The 20,875-nt window shown below is 43.4% G+C and overlaps 1 protein-coding gene across 2 annotated transcripts in view; it reads left to right on the top strand.

Moving 5' to 3' along the window:
- Positions 1 to 20,875, top strand: part of AMMECR1 (AMMECR nuclear protein 1) — a 248,496-nt gene that overhangs the window by 165,642 nt on the left and 61,979 nt on the right. For both annotated transcript variants that reach the window (XM_040442446.1, XM_040442445.1), the window contains exon 3: positions 17,031 to 17,141. In XM_040442446.1, coding sequence (XP_040298380.1) covers positions 17,031 to 17,141 — 111 coding nt within the window. The remainder of the gene's footprint in view (positions 1 to 17,030; positions 17,142 to 20,875) is intronic.

Here is a 20,875-nt window from a genome sequence, read left to right as displayed (position 1 = left end):
GGTCCGTAGGTCCGTGATCCGTGTCCGTTTTTTCTTCCGTGGGTCTCTCTTGATTTTTGGAGGATCCATGGACATGAAGGAAAAATCATTTTGGTGTCCGCCTGGCAGTGCGGACCCAAACGGATCCGTCCTGACTTTACAATGCAAGTCAATGGGGACGGATCCGTTTGACGTTGACACGATATGGTGCAATTGCAAATGGATCCGTCCCCCATTGACTTTCAATGTAAAGTCAGGAGTCCCTATTATACCATCGGATCGGAGTTTTCTCCAATCCGATGGTATATTTTAACTTGAAGCGTCCCCATCACCATGGGAACGCCTCTGTTAGAATATACTGTCGGATATGAGTTAGATCGTGAAACTCAGATCCGACAGTATATTCTAACAGAGGCGTTCCCATGGTGATGGGGACGCTTCTAGTTAGAATATACTAAGAACTGTGTACATGACTGCTGCCTGGCAGCACCCGATCTCTTACAGGGGGCTGTGATCCGCACAATTAACCCCTTAGGTGCCGCACCTGAGGGGGGTTAAATGTGCATATCATAGTCCCCTGTAAGAGATCAGGGGCTGCCAGGCAGCAGGGGGCAGACCCCCCTCCCTCCCTCTATTGTATTATTTTCATTGGTGGCACAGTGTGCGGCCCCCCCCCCCTCCCTCTATTGTATTATTTTCATTGGTGGCACAGTGTGCGGGGGGGGAGGGGGGGCGCACTGGCCACCAATGAAAGTAAAACTGGGGAGGGAGGGGGGTCTGCTGCCTGGCAGCCCCTGATCTCTTATAGGGGGCTATGATATGCACAATTAACCCTTTAGGTGCAGCACCTGAGGGGTTAATTGTGCGGATCACAGCCCCCTGTAAAAGATCGGGTGCTGCCAGGCAGCAGGGGGCAGTCATGTACACAGTTCGTAGTATATTCTAACTAGAAGCGTCCCTATCACTATGGGAACGCCTCTGTGTTAGAATATACTGTCGTATATGAGTTTTCACAAAGTGAAAACTCAGCTCTGAAAAAGCTTTTATGCAGACGGATCTTCGGATCCGTCAGTATGAAAGTAACCTACGGATCACGGACGCGGATGCCAATCTTGTGTGCATCAGTGTTCTTTCACGGACCCATTGACTTGAATGGGTCCATGAACCGTTGTCCGTCAAAAAAAATAGGACAGGTCATATTTTTTTGACGGACAGGAAACACGGATCACGGATGCAAAACGGAGCATTTTTCGATTTTTCCACGGACCCATTGAAAGTCAATGGGTCCACGAAAAAAAAAGGAAAACGGCACAACGGCCACGGTTGCACACAACGGTCGTGTGCATGAGGCCTTACCTGCAGACTGTCAGCTTTCATTTGAGGGTATTTACATCCAAATCAGGTGAACGGTGTAGGAATTACAACAGTTTGCATATGTGCCTCCCACTTGTTAAGGGACCAAAAGTAATGGGACAGAATATTCATAAATCAAATTTTCACTTTTTAATACTTGGTTGCAAAACCTTTGCAGTCAATTACAGCCTGAAGTCTGGAACGCATAGACATCACCAGACGCTGGGTTTCATCCCTGGTGATGCTCTGCCAGGCCTCTACTGCAACTGTCTTCAGTTCCTGCTTGTTCTTGGGGCATTTTCCTTTCAGTTTTGTCTTCAGCAAGTGAAATGCATGCTCAATCGGATTTAGGTCAGGTGATTGACTTGGCCATTGCATAATATTCCACTTCATTCCCTTAAAAAACTCTTTGGTTGCTTTTGCAGTATGCTTTAGGTCATTGTCCATCTGCACTGTGAAGCGCCGTCCAATGAATTCTGAAGCATTTGGCTGAATATGAGCAGATAATATTGGCCGATACACTTCATAATTCATCCTGCTGCTTTTGTCAGCAGTCACATCATCAATAAATACAAGAGAACCAGTTCCATTGGCAGCCATACATGCCCACGCCATGACACTACCACCACCATGCTTCACTGATGAGGTGGTATGCTTAGGATCATGAGCAGTTCCTTTCCTTCTCCATACTCTTTTCTTCCCATCACTCTGGTACAAGTTGATCTTGGTCTCCTCTGTCCATAGGATGTTGTTCCAGAACTGTGAAGGCTTTTTTAGATATCGTTTGGCAAACTTTAATCTGGCCTTCCTGTTTTTGAGGCATACCAATGGTTTACATCTTGTGGTGAACCCTCTGTGTTCACTCTGGTGAAGTCTTCTCTTGATTGTTGACTTTGACACACATACACCTACCTCCTGGAGAGTGTTTTTGATCTGGCCAACTGTTTCTTCACCAGGGAAAGAATTCTTTGGTCATCCACCACAGTGGTCTTCCAGGTCTTTTGGTGTTGCTGAGCTCACCGGTGCGTTCCTTCTTCTTAAGAATGTTCCAAACAGTTGTTTTGGCCCCGCCTAATGTTTTTGCTATCTCTCTGATGGGTTTGTTTTGTTTTTTCAGCCTAATGATGGCTTGCTTCACTGATAGTGACAGCTCTTTGGATCTCATCTTGAGAGTTGACAGCAACAGATTCCAAATGCAAATAGCACACTTGAAATGAACTCTGGACCTTTTATCTGCTCATTGTAATTGGGATAATGAGGGAATAACACACACCTGGCTATGGAACAGCTGAGAAGCCAATTGTCCCATTACTTTTGGCCCCTTAACAAGTGGGAGGCACATATGCAAACTGTTGTAATTCCTTCACCGTTCACCTGATTTGGATTAAATACCCTCAAGTTAAAGCACATCTTGTTTGTTTCATTTCAAATCCATTGTGGTGGTGTATAAAGCCAAAAATGTTACAATTGTGTCGATGTCCCAATATTTATGGACCTGACTGTACACACCAAAGAGAGTTATCGTTGTAATCCGCATAATAAACCCTACCAGGCAGTATGCCTGGTTTAATAGGGTTGATCATGCTGACAAAGACTGTTTAACCACTTCCTCCTATTCTAATGATGAATGTGAATTTCATGGGAGTGTTTAAATAAATTGTTGCTTCACCTCCCACAAAAAATTGAATTAAGTGATGCACACCCCAATCTAGTATCATTCGCCCTGCAAAAAATGAGCTTCCACACAGCTCCGTACACAACTACAAAAAAGTTATTGAGGTCAGAATATGGCAATGAAAAAAGAAAACATTTTGTTTCAAGTTGTTTTTTTTTTTTTTTCTTCCCCAGTATTAAAACACAAGAAAAACTATATAAATGTGGTATTGCCATAATCGCACTGACATGGAGAATGAAGGGAAATGTCAGTTTTCAAACACCATGAAAACAAACCCCATAAAACTGGTTTCCAGCTTCCCATAACATCTTAGGCAATATTAAATAGTGCTATTAGAAAGTACAACTTGTCCTGCAAAAAACAAGCTCTCATGCGGCTATGTGAACGGAAAAATAAAAAAGTTATGGCAGGGTGTGGAAAATGAAATTGCAAAAATGAAAAATCCTCCAGATCTCCTGGAGGATTTTTCATTTTTGGGCTGGGCAGACAATTATTGAAAACTATTGACAATTCAGTAATAACTTCAAGCAGGAATAATGAACAAATGGTACTACATACAGTGGGATGCGAAAGTTTGGGCAACCTTGTTAATCGTCATGATTTTCCTGTATAAATCGTTGCTTGTTACGATAAAAAAATGTCAGTTAAATATATCATATAGGAGACACACACAGTGATATTTGAGAAGTGAAATGAAGTTTATTGGATTTACAGAAAGTGTGCTATAATTGTTTAAACAAAATTAGGCAGGTGCATAAATTTGGGCACCACAAAAAAGAAATTAAATCAATATTTTGTAGATCCTCCTTTTGCAGAAATTACAGCCTCTAAACGCTTCCTGTAGGTTCCAATGAGAGTCTGGATTCTGGTTGAAGGTATTTCGGACCATTCCTCTTTACAAAACATCTTTAGTTCATTCAGGTTTGATGGCTTCCGAGCATGGACAGCTCTCTTTAAGTCGCACCACAGATTTTCAATTATATTCAGGTCTGGGGACTGAGATGGCCATTCCAGAACATTGTACTTGTTCCTCTGCATAAATGCCTTAGTGGATTTTGAGCAGTGTTTAGGGTCGTTGTCTTGTGGAAAGATCCAGCCCCGGCGCAGCTTCAGCTTTGTCACTGATTCCTGGACATTGGTCTCCAGAATCTGCTGATACTGAGTGGAATCCATGCATCCCTCAACTTTGACAAGATTCCTAGTCCCTGCAGTGGCCACACAGCCCCACAACATGATGGAACCACCACCATATTTTACTGTAGGTAGCAGGTGGTTTTCTTGGAATGCTGTGTTCTTTTTCCTCCATGCATAACGCCCCTTGTTATGGCCAAATAACTCAATTTTAGTTTAATCAGTCCACAGCACCTTATTCCAAAATGAAGCTGGCTTGATGAAGCTGGCTTGTCCAAATGTGCTTTAGCCCACCTCAAGCGGCACTTTTTATGATGTGGGCGGAGAAAAGGCTTCCTCTGCATCACTCTCGCATACAGCATCTCCTTGTGTAAAGTGCGCCGAATGGTTGAACGATGCACAGTGACTCCATCTGCAGCAAGATGATGTTGTAGGTCGCTTCTGTCTATCCGAGATTTTTCTTGATCTGCCACTTCGAGCCTTAACTTGAACTGAGCCTGTGGTCTTCCATTTCCTCAATATGTTCCTAACTGTGGAAACAGAAGCTGAAATCTCTGAGACAGCTTTCTGTATCCTTCCCCTAGACCATGATGGTGAACAATCTTTGTCTTCAGGTCATTTGAGAGTTGTTTTGAGACCCCCATGTTGCTACTCTTCAGAGAAAATTAAAAGAGGAGGGAAACTTACAATTGACCCCCTTAAATACTCTTTCTCATTGGATTCACCTGTGTATGTAGGTCAGGGGTCACTGAGCTTACCAAGCCAATTTGAGTTCCCATAATTAGCTCTAAAGGTTTTGGAATCAATAAAATGACAACAGTGCCCAAAGTTATGCACCTGCCTAATTTTGTTTAAACAATTATAGCACACTTTCTGTAAATCCAATAAACTTCATTTCACTTCTCAAATATCGCTGTGTGTGTCTCCTATATGATATATTTAACTGACATTTTTTATCGTAACAAGCAACGATTTATATAGGAAAATCATGACTATTAACAAGGTTGCCCAAACTTTAGCATCCCACTGTAGTCATAATAATAGATTCTCCAGAATTGTTAGGAAGAAGAATACAAGTAGAAATAGTTGCTAAACAGACATATCAGGAGAGGTGAGAGGTCCTCTTTAAATCTTCTATGTAATTCTGTTTAACCTCTTAAAACCACAGGGCGTACAGGTATGCCCTGATGTCCTGGTACTTAAGGACACAGGGCGTACCCGTACGTCCTGTGTAGTTCCGATCACCGCCGCGCGGCGGGCGGTGATCGGAACGGAGTGCCTGCCGAATTCATTTGGCAGGCACTCTGGCACAATGCCTAGGGGAGTCCTGTCCTCAATTCAGTCCTGCGGTTTGCGGCTTTCACCTTATGCGGACTGCGGCGGTGCCATCGGGTCCCCGTGAGGCTGTAGAGGGGACCCGATGGCATGGAAGGCAGCGCAATGCCTTCCTGAGGCATCTGCTCTGCCTTCCTGTGACGTGCCTGTGAGATCCAGCCCCCTGGTTCTCACAGGCCGGAAGCTGTTTGAGTAATACACACAGTATTACTAATACAGCCAATGCATTCCAATACAGAAGTATTGGAATGCATTGTAAAAGGGATTAGACCCCCAAAAGTGGAAGTCCGAGTGGGACAAAAAATAAAGTAAAAAAAAAAGTTGAAAAAATAGTTTTCCCCCCAAAAAAATTAAGTTTTAAGTAAAAATAAACACAAACGTAATTTTCCCCAAATAAAGTTAAAAAAAAGGTAGACCTATTAGGTATCGCCGCGTCCGTATCGACCGGCTCTATAAACATATCACATGACCTAACCCCTCAGATGAACACCGTAAAAAATAAAAAAATAAAATTGTGCTAAATAAACCATTTTTTTGTCACCTTACATCACAAAAAGTACAACAGTAAGCGATTAAAAAGGCGTATGCCCACCAAAATAGTACCAATCTAATCGTCACCTCATCCCGCAAAAAATGAGACCCAAATCGCCCAAAAATAAAAAAAAATATGGCTCAGAATATGGAGACACTAAAACTATTTATTTTTTTTGTTTTAAAAAAGCGGTTATTGTGTAAAACTTAAGTAAATTTTAAAAAGTATACATATTGGGTATCGCCGCGTCCGTATCAACCGGCTCTATAAAAATATCACATGCCCTAGCCCCTCAGATGAACACCGAAAAAAATAAAATAAAAATAACGGTGTCAAAAAAAGCCATTTTCGTCATCTTACATCACAAAAAGTGTAATAGCAAGCGATCAAAAAGTAATATGCACTCCAAACAGTCCTCTCACCCTGCAAAAAATGAGACCCTACCTAAGATAATCGCCCAAAAACTGAAAAAACTATGGAGACACTAAAACATTTTTTTTGTTTCAAAAATGAAATTATTGTGTAAAACTTACATAAATAATATTTTTTTTACATATTAGGTATCGCCGCGTCTGTGACAACCTGCTCTATAAAAATACCACATGATCTAACCTGTCAGATGAATGTTGTAAATAACAAAAAAAAAACTGTGCCAAAACAGCTATTTCTTGTTACCTTGCCTCACAAAAAGTGTAATATAGAGCAACCAAAAATCATATGTACCCTAAACTAGTACCAACAAAACTTCCACCCTATCCCATAGTTTCTAAAATATGGTCACTTTTTTGGAGTTTCTACTCTAGGGGTGCATCAGGGGGGCTTCAAATGGGACATGGTGTTAAAAAAAAAAAAAAAAAACAGTCCAGCAAAATCTGCCTTCCAAAAACCGTATGGCATTCCTTTCCTTCTGCGCCCTGCCGTGTGCCCGTACAGCAGTTTACGGCCATAAATATTGAGTTTTGTTTGGCTGTTAACCCTTGCTGTGTAACTGGAAAAAAAATATTAAAATGGAAAATCTGCCAAAAAAGTGAAATTTTGAAATTGTATCTCTATTTTCCATAAAATTTTTGTGGAACACCTAAAGGGTTAACAACGTTTGTAAAATCAGTTTTGAATACCTTGAGGGTGTAGTTTATAGAATGGGGTCACTTTTATGGAGTTTCTACTCTAGGGGTGCATCAGGGGGGCTTCAAATGGGACATGGTGTAAAAAAAAGGTCCAGCAAAATCTGCCTTCCAAAAACCGTATTGCATTCCTTTCCTTCTGCGCCCTGCCGTGTGCCCGTACAGCAGTTTACGACCACATATGGGGTGTTTCTGTAAACTACAGAATCAGGGCCATAAATATGAGTTTTGTTTGGCTGTTTTTTGAAATTGTATCTCTATTTTCCATTAATTCTTGTGAAACACCTAAAGGGTTAACAAAGTTTGTAAAATCAGTTTTGAATACCTTGAGGGGTGTAGTTTCTAGAATGGGGTCATTTTTGGGTGGTTTCTATTATGTAAGCCTCACAAACTGACTTCAGACCTGAACTGGTCCTTAAAAAGTAGTTTTTTGAAAATTTCTGAGAATTCTCAAGATTTGCTTCTAAAGCCTTGTAACGTCCCCCAAAAATAAAATGTCATTCCCAAAATGAAGTAGACATATGGGGAATGTAAAGTAATAACTATTTTTGTAGGTATTACTATGTATTATAGAAGTAGAGAAATTGAAACTTGGAAATTTGCAAATTTGGAATTTTTTTATAAATAAAAATTAATTTTTTTACTCCATTTTACCAGTGTCATGAAGTACAATATACGAAAAAACTATCTCAGAATGGCCTGGATAAGTCAAAGCGTTTTAAAGTTATCACCACTTAAAGTGACACTGGTTAGATTTGCAAAAAATGGCCTGGTCCTTAAGGTGAAATATGGCCGTGTCAGTAAGGGGTTAAAGCTAGCCGTGCAAACTACAATTTTTTTTTTTTTCCATTTAGCAGCGGAACATTTGCACTTCACATTTGTTTTCACGTCATGATTGCAGGCACAAAGTGTCTCATAGATGGTGGACATTTAGTGATCTTATAATAGAGTATGGTATCAAGTATGTTTCAGCAGCATCATTTTCCATTACATAAAGGGCTGTGTAGTCAGTAGAAATGTTCAGATTCTAGCTTAAAAAGAATAGTATCTGTTATTGTGCAATTTATTAACTTTCAAATAAATGTAGAAAAGTTTGATATATTTTATGTTCTATGAAATCTAAAGCCCCTATAACAAAATCGGTGATAAGCAGGATGTTCTAGTGGTGATAGAGAATCAGTTCTCACCTCTCCTTATACTATAGTCAGTGATAAGCAGGATGCTCTAGTCGTGATAGAGAATCCGTTCTCACCTCTCCCGTATACTAGGTATCTTCATGCTGCCCCAAGGCCCTTAGTTACAATGCCTGAAATTGTGCTGCACATGCTCAGTAGTGAAGACCAGAGGAGGAAGTTCACTACTGGGCATGGCTGCACTCATCTCGGAACTTCTGGACAGAACAGGAAGACAGCATTAAAGGTGTTTGTTGTGTGGGAATAAGTAACTTTTTACAGGAGCTGCAGCCTGCGTCTGCTATGGAAAGAATCATACGTATTCCCTGCCGCTCTTGTCCTGCGCACCAGCTCCCGTCTGTCCATTCTCCAGTCCATGGCATGTTTAATTTGTCCCCGGCATGGTCAGTTGCTCCACTGCCGCCAATGACTGGCTTCAGCAGTGATGTCTCTTGTGGACACCAGTCATTGGCTGCAGAGGAGAAGATGATAATTGCCTTGCCCAACAGGAAGTAAACAAGCCGCAGACCGGAAGATAGACACACTGGAGGCAGTGGGCTGGACGGAAGCGGCGCACAGCAGGTAAGTATGAATCAGAGGCAGCTTCCTGTGATATGTTACTTATTCCCAGACAACCCTTCTAGGACCAGCACTGAATATAGCAGCTACACTTTTTACCTGTTTCTTTTATTCCCATTTAGACTTGCACATGATTCTCTGCATTTCCAGGACATACATTTATAGCTTTTTATTTTATTTTTACCTTTTCTGAGGACAAATGCATAGATGTCTTGGTTATTAATGGTGTAACTGTGTTTTCCAGTTATTGAATGCATAGAATACTGCATATTTACTAATTTACAAAATATAAAGAATTTCAGAAACTGTATTCCAATAAATAAGGTATAGTAGTAAGAGAAAATGGTGTTTCCATTTTACTACAGGAAACTTGTTACTAAATTATTGGCCGTTTGAGTTACAGCGGGAGCTGACTCAGAACTTTGGCTTACCGACTCCATAGCCCTGATTACATAAATCCTGTTCTCTCATCCATTTGCCTGCATGTTAAACATTTACCTTGATTCACCTTTTTAATTAATATTGAAGCAGTAGCCGCTTCCTGCATTATTCAGAAATTACCCAGCATGTATGCAGGCTTGCTTGCAAAATGTCACTTCTCATTGTGTTTCATGTCCTCCATTAAACCCCATTATGCGATGTGTCTTCCAGTCTGCATTCAGTTTGTAATGCAGTTACTTCTTTATTTGTGTTTTCATTTATATAATATACTAGCAGAAGGACCCGGCTTCGCACCAGGACCTCCACAGCAGCCCATCCCCTTAACTTTGACCTTCACAGCAGCCCGCCTCTTTAACAGTGAGTTTCACAGAACCCCACTCCATTGACTGTGACCTCCTCAGGGGCCCGTCCCCTTAACAGTGACCTCCACAGTACCCTGCTGCCTTAACAGTGACCTCCACAGCAAATGCCCCTTTAATAGTGGCCCCTGCCCCTTTAACAGTGACCTCCACAGCGGCCTGCCCCCTTAACAGTAACATCTACAGTGAACGCCCATTTAACAGTGATCTACACAGTGCCCTGCCCCTTTAATGCCACGCGACAATTTTGTCTCAACAATTTTTATAATGATAGTCTATGGTATCGCACTGCGACATGTGACATGCGGCGACTGTGACACGACAGTTGCAAAAAATCCATCCAAGATGGATTTTTCTGCGACAGTTGCACCATGCCACGTGTCCCCAGGGGTGTGAAAATAAATAAATAAATAAATACTTGTCGAAGGACTAAAGTGGGGGCTCAATCTACTTGTCCCTCATGACCATCTACTTGTCCTGAACTTATACTAACGTTATACTGTATGGGGGCTGGGGCCACAAGGCGATGTTATACTGTATGGGGTGGGGGCCACAAGGAGACATTATGCAGTATGGGGCGGGGGCCACAAGGAGACGTTATGCTGTATGGGGGCAGGGCCACAAGGAGACGTTATACTGTATGGGGGCGGGGGCCACAAGGAGACGTTATGCTGTATGGCGGCGGGGGCCACAGGGAGATGTTATACTGTATGGGGGTGGGGGCCACAGGGAGACGTTATATTGTATGGGGGCGGGGGCCACAGGGTGACATTATACTGTGCGGGGGCAGCCGCTTGGTGACGTTATACTGTATGGGGCACTAGGGCAGCCCCAAGGTGACGTTATACTGTATGGGGGCAAGAGGGAGACGTTAGTATGGGGAAGTCCCCGTCCCCCCCCCCTATTCATGGAGGATGAGTGGCTGGAAGTTGGAACCTGGCAGCACTCCTATTGACACTTCAATGCCAGGGAGAAGAAGCAGAGCGGCAGCCTGACAGCAGAGCATAGCTGACCCAGAGAAGTCACCACACACACTACCTGCTGGGCTATCTATCACGGCACGGGCTGCCACCATGTCAGGAGCTCCTACTACAGCTGCTGACTAACTTGTGCCTCCGCTGGGAGCTGACTTCCGGCCCGCGGCGCCCGACTTCCGGCCTGCACAGGAGCGCTGATAACACTGCGGTAAGCAGCCCGGACTTGCTGCATCGGGCTGTGTATTAGAGGAAAACCCGGCGCAACCCTAGCCCTGCTACTTGCCCGCAGGGCTAAGCTGCCTGCACAAACTACCTGCCCGGCGCCCGGAACTGCATGTCCTGGAAGTCGGGCGATAGGAATTCCACACCCCTATGTAGCAGCATAGTTGTGCCCTATGTGTCGTGCAGCCCTAGCCTAAAGCTGACCTACAGCAGTGAAGAAAAATGACTGGGTTGTTATGGGAACCTGGAGTAAAACTGTGTGTATGTGGAGACTAAGGGCCTGCAAGCTTCTATTGGCTGACAAGGGACATGTGACCGTGTGTATGGCAGTTGGGAAATGAAGAGAACGACTTGCAGGCTTGTATTGGCTAATGCAGGTCATTTTTCGGGAATATCTCAGGAACGGTACGTCCTAGAGAGCTGTGACCCCCACACGATTTCTTTCCGGGTAGCGGGTTGAGATCTGGTGACTGTGGGGGCCATTTTAGTACAGAGAACTCATTGTCATGTTCAAGAAACCAATTTGAAATGATTCGAGCTTTGTGACATGGTGCATTATCCTGCTGGAAGTAGCCATCAGAGGATGGATACATGTTCTCATTCTGTTTACGCCAAATTCGGACTCTACCATTTGAATGTCGCAACAGAAATCGAGACTCATCAGACCAGGCAACATTTTTCCAGTCTTCAACAGTCCAATTTTGGTGAGCTCGTGCAAATTGTAGCCTCTTTTTCCTATTTGTAGTGGAGATGAGTGGTACCCGGTGGGGTCTTCTGCTGTTGTAGCCCATCCGCCTCAAGGTTGTGCGTGTTGTGGCTTCACAAATGCTTTGCTGCATACCTCGGTTGTAACGAGTGGTTATTTCAGTCAACGTTGCTCTTCTATCAGCTTGAATCAGTCGGCCCATTCTCCTCTGACCTCTAGCATCCACAAGGCATTTTTGCCCACAGGACTGCCGCATACTGGATGTTTTTCCCTTTTCACACCATTCTTTGTAAACCCTAGAAACGGTTGTGCGTGAAAATCCCAGTAACTGAGCAGATTGTGAAATACTCAGACCGGCCCGTCTGGCACCAACAACCATGCCACGCTCAAAATTGTTTAAATCACCTTTCTTTCGCATTCTGACATTCAGTTTGGAGTTCAGGAGATTTTCTTGACCAGGACCACCCCCCTAAATGCATTGAAGCAACTGCCATGTGATTGGTTGACTAGATAATTGCATTAATGAGAAATAGAACAGGTGTTCCTAATAATTCTTTAGGTGAGTGTATGTGTGTGTATGTATGTATGTGTGTATATATATATATATATATATATATATATAAGTGATGCAAATTCAGGGCAGCACACCTAGTAAAAAATGTTGGGTGCCAGCTGTGTCGACACTAGGTCCAAAAGTGTCAATAGACAAAGAAATAAGCACACCGCAGCACATCCATCTGGTGAAAAAGTGGTGGGATCCTTTATTCACCCAGGTAGCGACGTTTCGGTCCGCTTACTGGGACCATTTTCAAGCTTGACCGAAACGTCGCTACCTGGGTGAATAAAGGATCCCACCACTTTTTCACCAGACGGATGTTCTGCGGTGTGCTTATTTCTATATATATATACATATATATATATATATATATATATATATATATATATAATCTCTATATCCTTCTTTATATATAAATATAGAAGATGCGTTTTGGCAGTGTGGCAGGGCCTCCTTATCCTACTTCTGTTAGGGGGCTATACAGCAATGATTAGGTCCACATGAATGCCAGGGTCTGAGGTTTCCAGAGCATCACGTCGCCAGTAATGTATTTCCAGTATTTATATTTTTAGTTTTTTAGGTGTTCATATCACAATATATGTCATGTAGCTGTTGCCTCCCTTTTGCCATTTGTAAAAGGCTAGAGAAACTGGAAGTTGGGTAAAGGGTGTTTCCATGTCTCTGCCGCCTACCTGAATGAATCCTCTATTGTTTGTAGAAGAATGGTTCCAATATACTTACTATCTCAAAGTTTCAAGCACTGGCTGCTCTGGAACCCGGTGATGTGATGCTCCTTTTTGTAAAATCCTACATCTGTCAAGTCCTTTACCAGGCTTTACGTCTGGTCTGTAGACTAGGGTGTCACTTTTGCAACCCAAGATGGGGGGGGGGGGGATGTTGTGCTATGAATGGGGACAGAACTATCTGTCTAATCATAGTTGGGTTGACCAGTCTATACATAGATTTCTAAAAAAGCCCATACACAGTAATGTTTGATTCTGGATGCAACCATGTGACTTTTATTTCACCCCCGTTGTGACGGTGAAGTCCCCCAGCTGCCCTGATATTGGAGATGTCAACAGAGGAAGCTGGCACCCTCCACTTCTGTAGGACTCAGGATGGCAGAGTTTGTGTAACAGCTTCTCTGGGTGGTTCCTGACTCCCTCCACTTCAGTACATGTGCTATATGGTAACTGGACCCATCCAGTGCATGTGTAGGGAGATTCTCCTTGCTGTATCTGCACTTGCGCTGGACATGTAAGTCATGTGACTGTCACTCAGACTGTCGTTTTAGGGTCCATTCACACGTCCGCAACTGTTTTGTGGTCCGCAAATTGCAGATCCGCAAAACGCAGGCACCGGCCATGTGCGTTCTGCATTTTTACACATAGCCGGCACAATAATAGAAATGCCTGTTCCGTGGCTGCGGACAAGAATAGGACATGTTCTATTCCGTGGGGTCGCGGAACGGAATGAATGGGCCTGCACCCGAAATGATGCAGACCCATTTTGTGAACGTGTGAATGAACCGTTAGAAGACCTGGTGTGTACTGCAGTCATATCAGAATTTTCTGATTACTGGACCCTCCTTGCCCACCCTTTAGATGCCCTGTGTGCTGGATGTGCGCGGTGTCATGGTAAATGATGTGCACTTTGACAATTTCTGTATTATGCAGTGGAACAAAGGCTTTTTTAGCCTTAGTTTTCAACTTTATATGCAGTTTCACGCATCTGACGATGTCTTGTAAGACCCAACGCCTTTCACATCTTTGGAAGGGTTCCTAATCTTAGAGATCATGCTGTAAGCAGTTGGGGGAAATGATCATCAGTCACTAAAGCTTCAGCGGGACTTAGGGACTTCTATAATATGCATGGGACTTGTGGTTATTTCCCTTTGGTGCTGGTTGTGGACATAGCGGTGACGTGTAGCAGTATGTGATACTTATGCTTTAAGTGTGTGAGCAATGGTATCAGTCCTCATAGTAGTGGTGAAATCTGTAGACAAATTAGGCTACTTTCACACTTGCGGCAGAGTGATCCGGCAAGCAGTTCCGTCGCCAACTGATAGCATTTGTAAGACTTACAAATGCATTGAAATGCCGGATCAGTCTTTCCGGTGTCATCCGGCATTTACTTTTTTCAGATTTTTTTTTTTTTTGGTCTACGCATGCGCAGACCGGAAGGACGGGATACAACTGATCAGTTCTTTTCCAGTATTGAGCCCCTAAGACGGAACTCTATGCCGGAAAAGAAAAACGCTAGTGTGAAAGTACCCTTAGGTGTTTAGTAGCCATGTTTTTATTTTGTGCAGGTATTGATGACTCTTGTGACTTGGAGCAGTATATACCTGTAGTAGAGTAACACCACCATTAAAGGGGTTGTCCAGATTCCTATATTCATGACCTATCCTCAGGATGAGGGAGAGAACGCAATGCTCAAAGGAACACTGTGTTCTCTTCAAATAGTCAATTGACTTGGGTGCTTGGAGTAGCACCCCCGCCAGTGTGATATTGTTGACCTATCCAGGGGATAGGTCATCAATATAGGAAACCCCTTTAAGAACAGGAGCCTGGAGATCTGGCAGTTTGTTGCAAAGCCTCCGCAGATTCTGACCTACATTTAAAGGGAATCTGCCACCAGCGACCTCCCTTTCCAACTGTCTGCATAGACACATAGCTGTGGCTCACCTGATTAAAACACTGATTTTCTTTTGTTTGATCCGAGACTCCGTTCTCGAGTTATACTTTTTCTTAATATGCAACTTAGGCCTTTGGTGCAGTGAGGGTGCCACCATTGCTCTTGTTTCACCCAAGCTCTGCTCCTTTCTGTGGCCAGCCACTCCCTTGCTGCTTTGATTGACAGGGCCAGGCAAGCAGTAAAGCAGTGAGGGAGGGGCTGGCAACAGAAAGGAGCGGAGCTTGGGTGCAACAAGATCAGTGTTGACACCCTCATTGCACCGAAGGCCTAATTTGCATTTTAAGAAAAATTATCAACTCTGGAATGTAACCTCTGGTACACTAAAGAGAAAGCATTTTTATCAGGTGAACCACAGCCATGTGTCTATGCAGATAGTTTGATAGGGAGGTCGTTGGTGACGATTCCCTTTTTAAAGGGGGTTTTATGCTATTGTAATATTGATGTGTTGTCCTTAGGATAAACCATCAATATAAAATTGGTGCGGCTCGACTTTCTGCACCCCCACTCATCAGTTAAATCAAGATGCCATAGCACCAAGAGGTTGTCCGGTCCCAAAATAAAAAATATTTTTATGTGGCTCTTAACACCCCTCACCATGCATACACATGCCCCCAATACCTGTTTGTCATGTCTGAGCTTCTATTCCCCCCTGGAAGACATCACATTATCCTGGCAGATCTGTTTACTTTCTCCCCTTCTTGTTTTGTTGAATACATAACTTTATTGATACACAAGCCTGGCTGCAGCGCACAGAGATGAGTCACAGGCTGGACACGCCCCCCACTGCTCTGCCTGCAGCAGCTACTCCATCTATAACTCCTGTGTCCATCTTTCTACACCCAGACCGGAATCTACTTCTCACCCAGTGTCTAAATCCCATCACTGACTGTCCACATGCTCTGCCCTAATGTGTATCTAATCCTATCCTGTGTGATACAGCCTGCTGTGTATCTAATCCCATCACTGACCATCTGCAGGATCTTCCCTCACTATCTCCAGAGTGTGCTAAACAGCTGGAATCAGCAAGCGTATCCAAGCACATCTGTATCTAATCCGATCCTGTATGTGTGCCTGAAACACATCCTGTTGTGTGCGATACTGCCTGCTGAAGTGTGTATCTAATCCCATCTTCTATGATACCGCGTGTTAAAATGTGTATCTAATCCCATTTCTTATGATGCTGCCTGCTGAGCTGTATATCTAATCCCATTTTGTATGACACAGCCTGCTGAGTGGTGTATCTAAGCCTATCTTGAATGATCCTGTCTGCTAAGCTGTGTATCTAAACCCTTATGCACACGACCGTATCCATTTTGCGATCCGCATTTTTTGCAGTCCCATTGAGTTCTATGGATTTGTTCTGTCTTTACTGGAACTGACATACGGATGTAGAAAACACACTGATGACGTCCATGTGCTTTCCACATCCGTATGTCAGTTCTGCGAAAGATAGAACATGTCCTATTCCGGTCCTCATAATGCAGATCTAAAACCCATAGAACTCAATGGGACTGCAAAAGAATGTGAACCGCACACAGACAGTAACCAGTGCCCCCCATAACAGTGACGCCCAGAGTGCCTCCGTTTGCCATCTAGTGCCCCCTGTGACATGCACAGCATAGGGATCAGCCTCACATAGAAGCTTGTACTATATAGAGAGCGGCCGGCGGTCCTGCACATGCGCACTAGCATTCAGCGCTGTGAAGATTGCCGGCTGGCGCTTTCTCCAGCAGGAGGCGGTGACATCACTTGTGACGATCCGTCTCCTGCTGGAGAAAGGAAGAGAAGACAGGAAGATAAGAAGACTGACTTTGGCCGGAAGCACTGAAAAGCCATCTGGAGGGACCACGTGACCTGGAGGCAGATCTCAAAAACAGCTGCACTCTGGAAGGTAAGTATGGGACCAGTAATCTTTCCTCCACAGGTTAGCATGTATTAGCCAAAAAAAGGTTAAGCCCGGAGAACCCCTTTAACAGCTCTGTCTCATTCAAGTGAACAGGACAGAGTTGCAATACCACATACAGCCACTACAAGATGTATGGCGCTGTGTCATGTAAGGATAGTACTGCACCAGAAAACCACTTTAACATCTGATGTCCTGTTTGTTAGACACTGCATTGCACTATGTATCATACTATACACAAAGTATAGATTTAGTAAATGTCCTATCTTATGTGCTTTTCTTTTGCAAGCCCACTGTTTGTAACATGGAAGATTGGACGGGACAAAAGGCTGCGTGGATGCATAGGAACCTTTTCTGCCATGAACCTGCATTCTGGTCTCAGGGAGTACACACTTACCAGGTAACACATCTGTTTTGGTGCTGTGGAAAGTTTCTTATATTGTGTTTTTTTTCCATTATTGAAGCCTATCTGATACACAGAAACAGATCAACCAGTGTGTCTCTGTTGTTTCCTTGTCTCCCATAGACTGCAATAGAGACTATTCCTGGCAGAGTTTTCTTCTTGTGCATAGTCAGAGAATCATGTACCCCAGAGGGGATCCCAGTGTTTGGACCCCAATCAGATGATGTGACCTCATAAATTGGTATGCCATAAATGATATTTGGGGGAAACCCATGTAATGTTTGCCAAAGCGAAATTAGGAAAGATCTATCAAGACATTGACTTGGCCACTCCAAAACTTTAAAGGGGTTCTTCTTTAATTCACAGCTTATCTGTACCTGTAGATCTATTTTCATCGGCTTCCTGGCTCTCTTCACTGGTCTTCAGGTCCCCCTCTGCCGAATTCTGCATGGACAGGGTCAAGTGTGCTGCTGTAGCCAATGGCTGGCCTCAGCAGTGAGGTGCCGCTTGGGGACTCATAATAAAATTAAATGCCCAGCAGCACTCCCCAGTATGCAGTTTACTTACTGCATGGTCAATAATATAGGGACTCTCTCACCCAGAATGCAAACATACAGACGCAGACTGACAGCCTCCAAGCCTATGTTTGACAAAGACCCTTAGGGATCGAAACGTTGCTTTGCTGCTGTGCTTTGGACATGCTGTAAATAAAGAAGAATCTTCATAACACTACTGGATGCTGTGTCTTTGCTTTTATGTGCCACTTGGGGACATGTCACCAGTTATGGGCTGCAGCGGCGCACGACTGGAAGACCAGTGAAGAGAGCCGGAATGAGCTGCTGGGAGCAGGGGAGTGTGGATTTACAGTGCAAATTACAAAACAAAAATTAACCTGGATATCCTTTTTATAGGGGTTGTGCGAGACTAACAGATTAATGACTTTTTCATAGTTTCATTTATAAGCAGTTGATAGCCGCAGCCCAGAAGTAAACCATGTATGACACGTAACACAACAGCTCTGTACTCTGTGTAGTGGCCATTCTCTGGTACTGCAGCTCATCTCGCAGCCAGTGTATACTGGCATCATGTACAGTAGGTTGCTGTGAGAGCCATACAAAACTGTAAATCTCAGGGCCATTGCTTTAAGAAATAGCAGCACCCAAAATTTGAAGTTATTTCTATTAACCCCTTCCTGATGCAACGATTTTTCAGTTTTTGCTTTTTTTTTTTTTTCACTACCTGCCATAACCTTTTTATATTTTTTTCCGTTCAAACTGACCTTCTCCCTTCATTCACTGGATCAGTACAATTGTAATGATACCACATTTACCGTATGTAGTTTGTCTTGTATTTTACTACTTAACAAAAAAAGTTGGAAAAAAATTTCTTTACAATTTTTCTTTGACATATTTTGAGCCGCAACTTTTTTTTTAGATTTATGTCTATGGAGCAGTGTGAGGGGCTCATTTTTTGCAGTAAGATCTGTAGTTTTCGCTGATAGCATTTTGGAGATGGTGTATTACATTTTTTATCACATTTTATTAAAAGTTTTTGGGAGACAGAGTGACGAAGAACCTGCAGTTTGCCCAGTTTAGATATTTAATTTTTTTCTGTCACTTCGTTCACTGTACTAGATAAATACATTTATATTTTTGGAGAATTTTGGGACACTGCAATACCTGTATCTTTTTTTTCTTTATTTTCTTTTCTTTTTTTTCTTTTAATTATTATGAGGAAAGGAGTTGATTTTGAATTTTATATTTTTTTAAAACTTTTTAAACTTTCTTTAAACATTTTTTTTTTTTCCCCCTTTTCCCCCAGGGGCTTGAATCTTAAAATCGCTTATGCCATACATTCCGACATTGTAATGACGGTTGAATTTGCCATGTTCTTACTGTGTCCTGCCACCTGCATCCCTCCATAAGAACTTAAAGGGTTTCTGTCACCCCATTAAACCGTTTTTTGTTTTTTTCTTTACTAATAATCCCTATAGTGCGATCTCATGATACATAAGCAAATTAATCATTTTGGTTCAGTAGAATTTGCTAAAAATCGATTTTTAAAATATGCTAATTACCTTGCTACCAGCAAGTAGGGCGGCTACTTGCTGGTAGCAGCCGCATCCTCCAATGGTAATGACGCCCCCTCGGCATGCTGATTGACAGGGCCAGGGAAGGGAATCGTTCTCTGCTGGCGCTGTTAGAATTTGAAATCTCGCGCCTGCGCCGTACCTGTCTTCAATCGGCGCAGGCGCACTGAGAGGCGGCCGCTCTCTCGACCGCTCCATTCTCAATGCGCCTGCGTCGATGACGTCATCAAGTACACCCGGAAGAGATTTATTATTAATAATCGTTGGTGGTATAGTGTTAATAACTGTCATTTTTATAAAATTATTTATTCCCATTTCGTTGGTGGTTTTTGTGGCAGCATGCTTATTATGTACATACTTACCTGATTCGAGCATCCAGCGACGTCACCAGACTCTCCGCCTCCTTCCAGCGATGCCGGCGTCTTCTCTTCCGGGTGTACTTGATGACGTCATAGGCGCATTGAGGATGGAGCGGTCGAGCGAGCGGCCGCCTCTCAGTCCGCCTGCGCCGATTGAAGACAGGTACGGCGCAGGCGCGAGATTTCAAATTCTAACAGCGCCAGCAGAGAACGATTCCCTTCCCTGGCCCTGTCAATCAGCATGCCGAGGGGTGTCATTACCATCGGAGGATGCGGCTGCTACCAGCAAGTAGCCGCCCTACTTGCTGGTAGCAAGGTAATTAGCATATTTTAAAAATCGATTTTTAGCAAATTCTACTGAACCAAAATGATTAATTTGCTTATGTATCATGAGATCGCACTATAGGGATTATTAGTAAAGAAAAAAACAAAAAACGGTTTAATGGAGTGACAGAAACCCTTTAAACTTTTAATAGCATGGGTTTCTTCATAGAGACTCATTCTATTCCAGACAATGAACGGCTCCCCTGATCGCTGCATGGGAAGCAGTTCCAGCCCCAGGAGTGCAGACAAAACTAGTTGCCATCTTTAAAGTGAACCTGTCACCGAGATTTTGTGTATAGAGCTGAGGACATGGGTTGCTAAATGGCCGCTAGCACATCCGCAATACCCAGTCCCTATAGCTCTGTGTGCTTTTATTGTGTAAAAAAATTAACCTGAGATGAGTCCTGTATGAGATGAGCCAGGGACAGGACTCCTCTCAGGTTCATTTGCATATGTATCAAATAGTTTTTTTACACAATAAAAGCACACAGAGCTATGGGGACTGAGTATTGCGGATGTGCTAGCGGCCATCTAGCAACCCATGTCCTCAGCTCTATACATAAAATCCCAGTGACAGGTTCCCTTTAAGGCCCTGACTTTCCACAAATGTCCTCAAGGGGTTAGAAGAGGCTTTCTACACTGAGCAAAAATATAAACGCAACACTTTCGGTTTTGCTCCCATTTTGCATGAGCTGAACATTTTCTACATACACACAAGACCCATTACCTCAATTTGTTCACAAATCTGTCTAAATCTGTGTTAGTGAGCACTTCTCTTTTGCCGAGATAATCCATCCCACCTCACAGGTTTGGCATCTCAAAGTGCTGATTAGACAGCATGAATATTGCGCAGGTGTGCCTTAGACTTCCCACAATAAGGGTCCATTCACACGTCCGTAATTTGGGTCCGCATTCGTTCCGCAATTTGCAGACCCAGTCACTTTCAATAGGACTGGAAC

This window comes from Bufo bufo, chromosome 8, assembly GCF_905171765.1.
Source record: "Bufo bufo chromosome 8, aBufBuf1.1, whole genome shotgun sequence".
Taxonomy (NCBI): domain Eukaryota; kingdom Metazoa; phylum Chordata; class Amphibia; order Anura; family Bufonidae; genus Bufo; species Bufo bufo.
The sequence above is the reverse complement of the archived record's forward strand: the minus strand, read 5'-3'. Positions and strand labels throughout refer to the sequence as shown.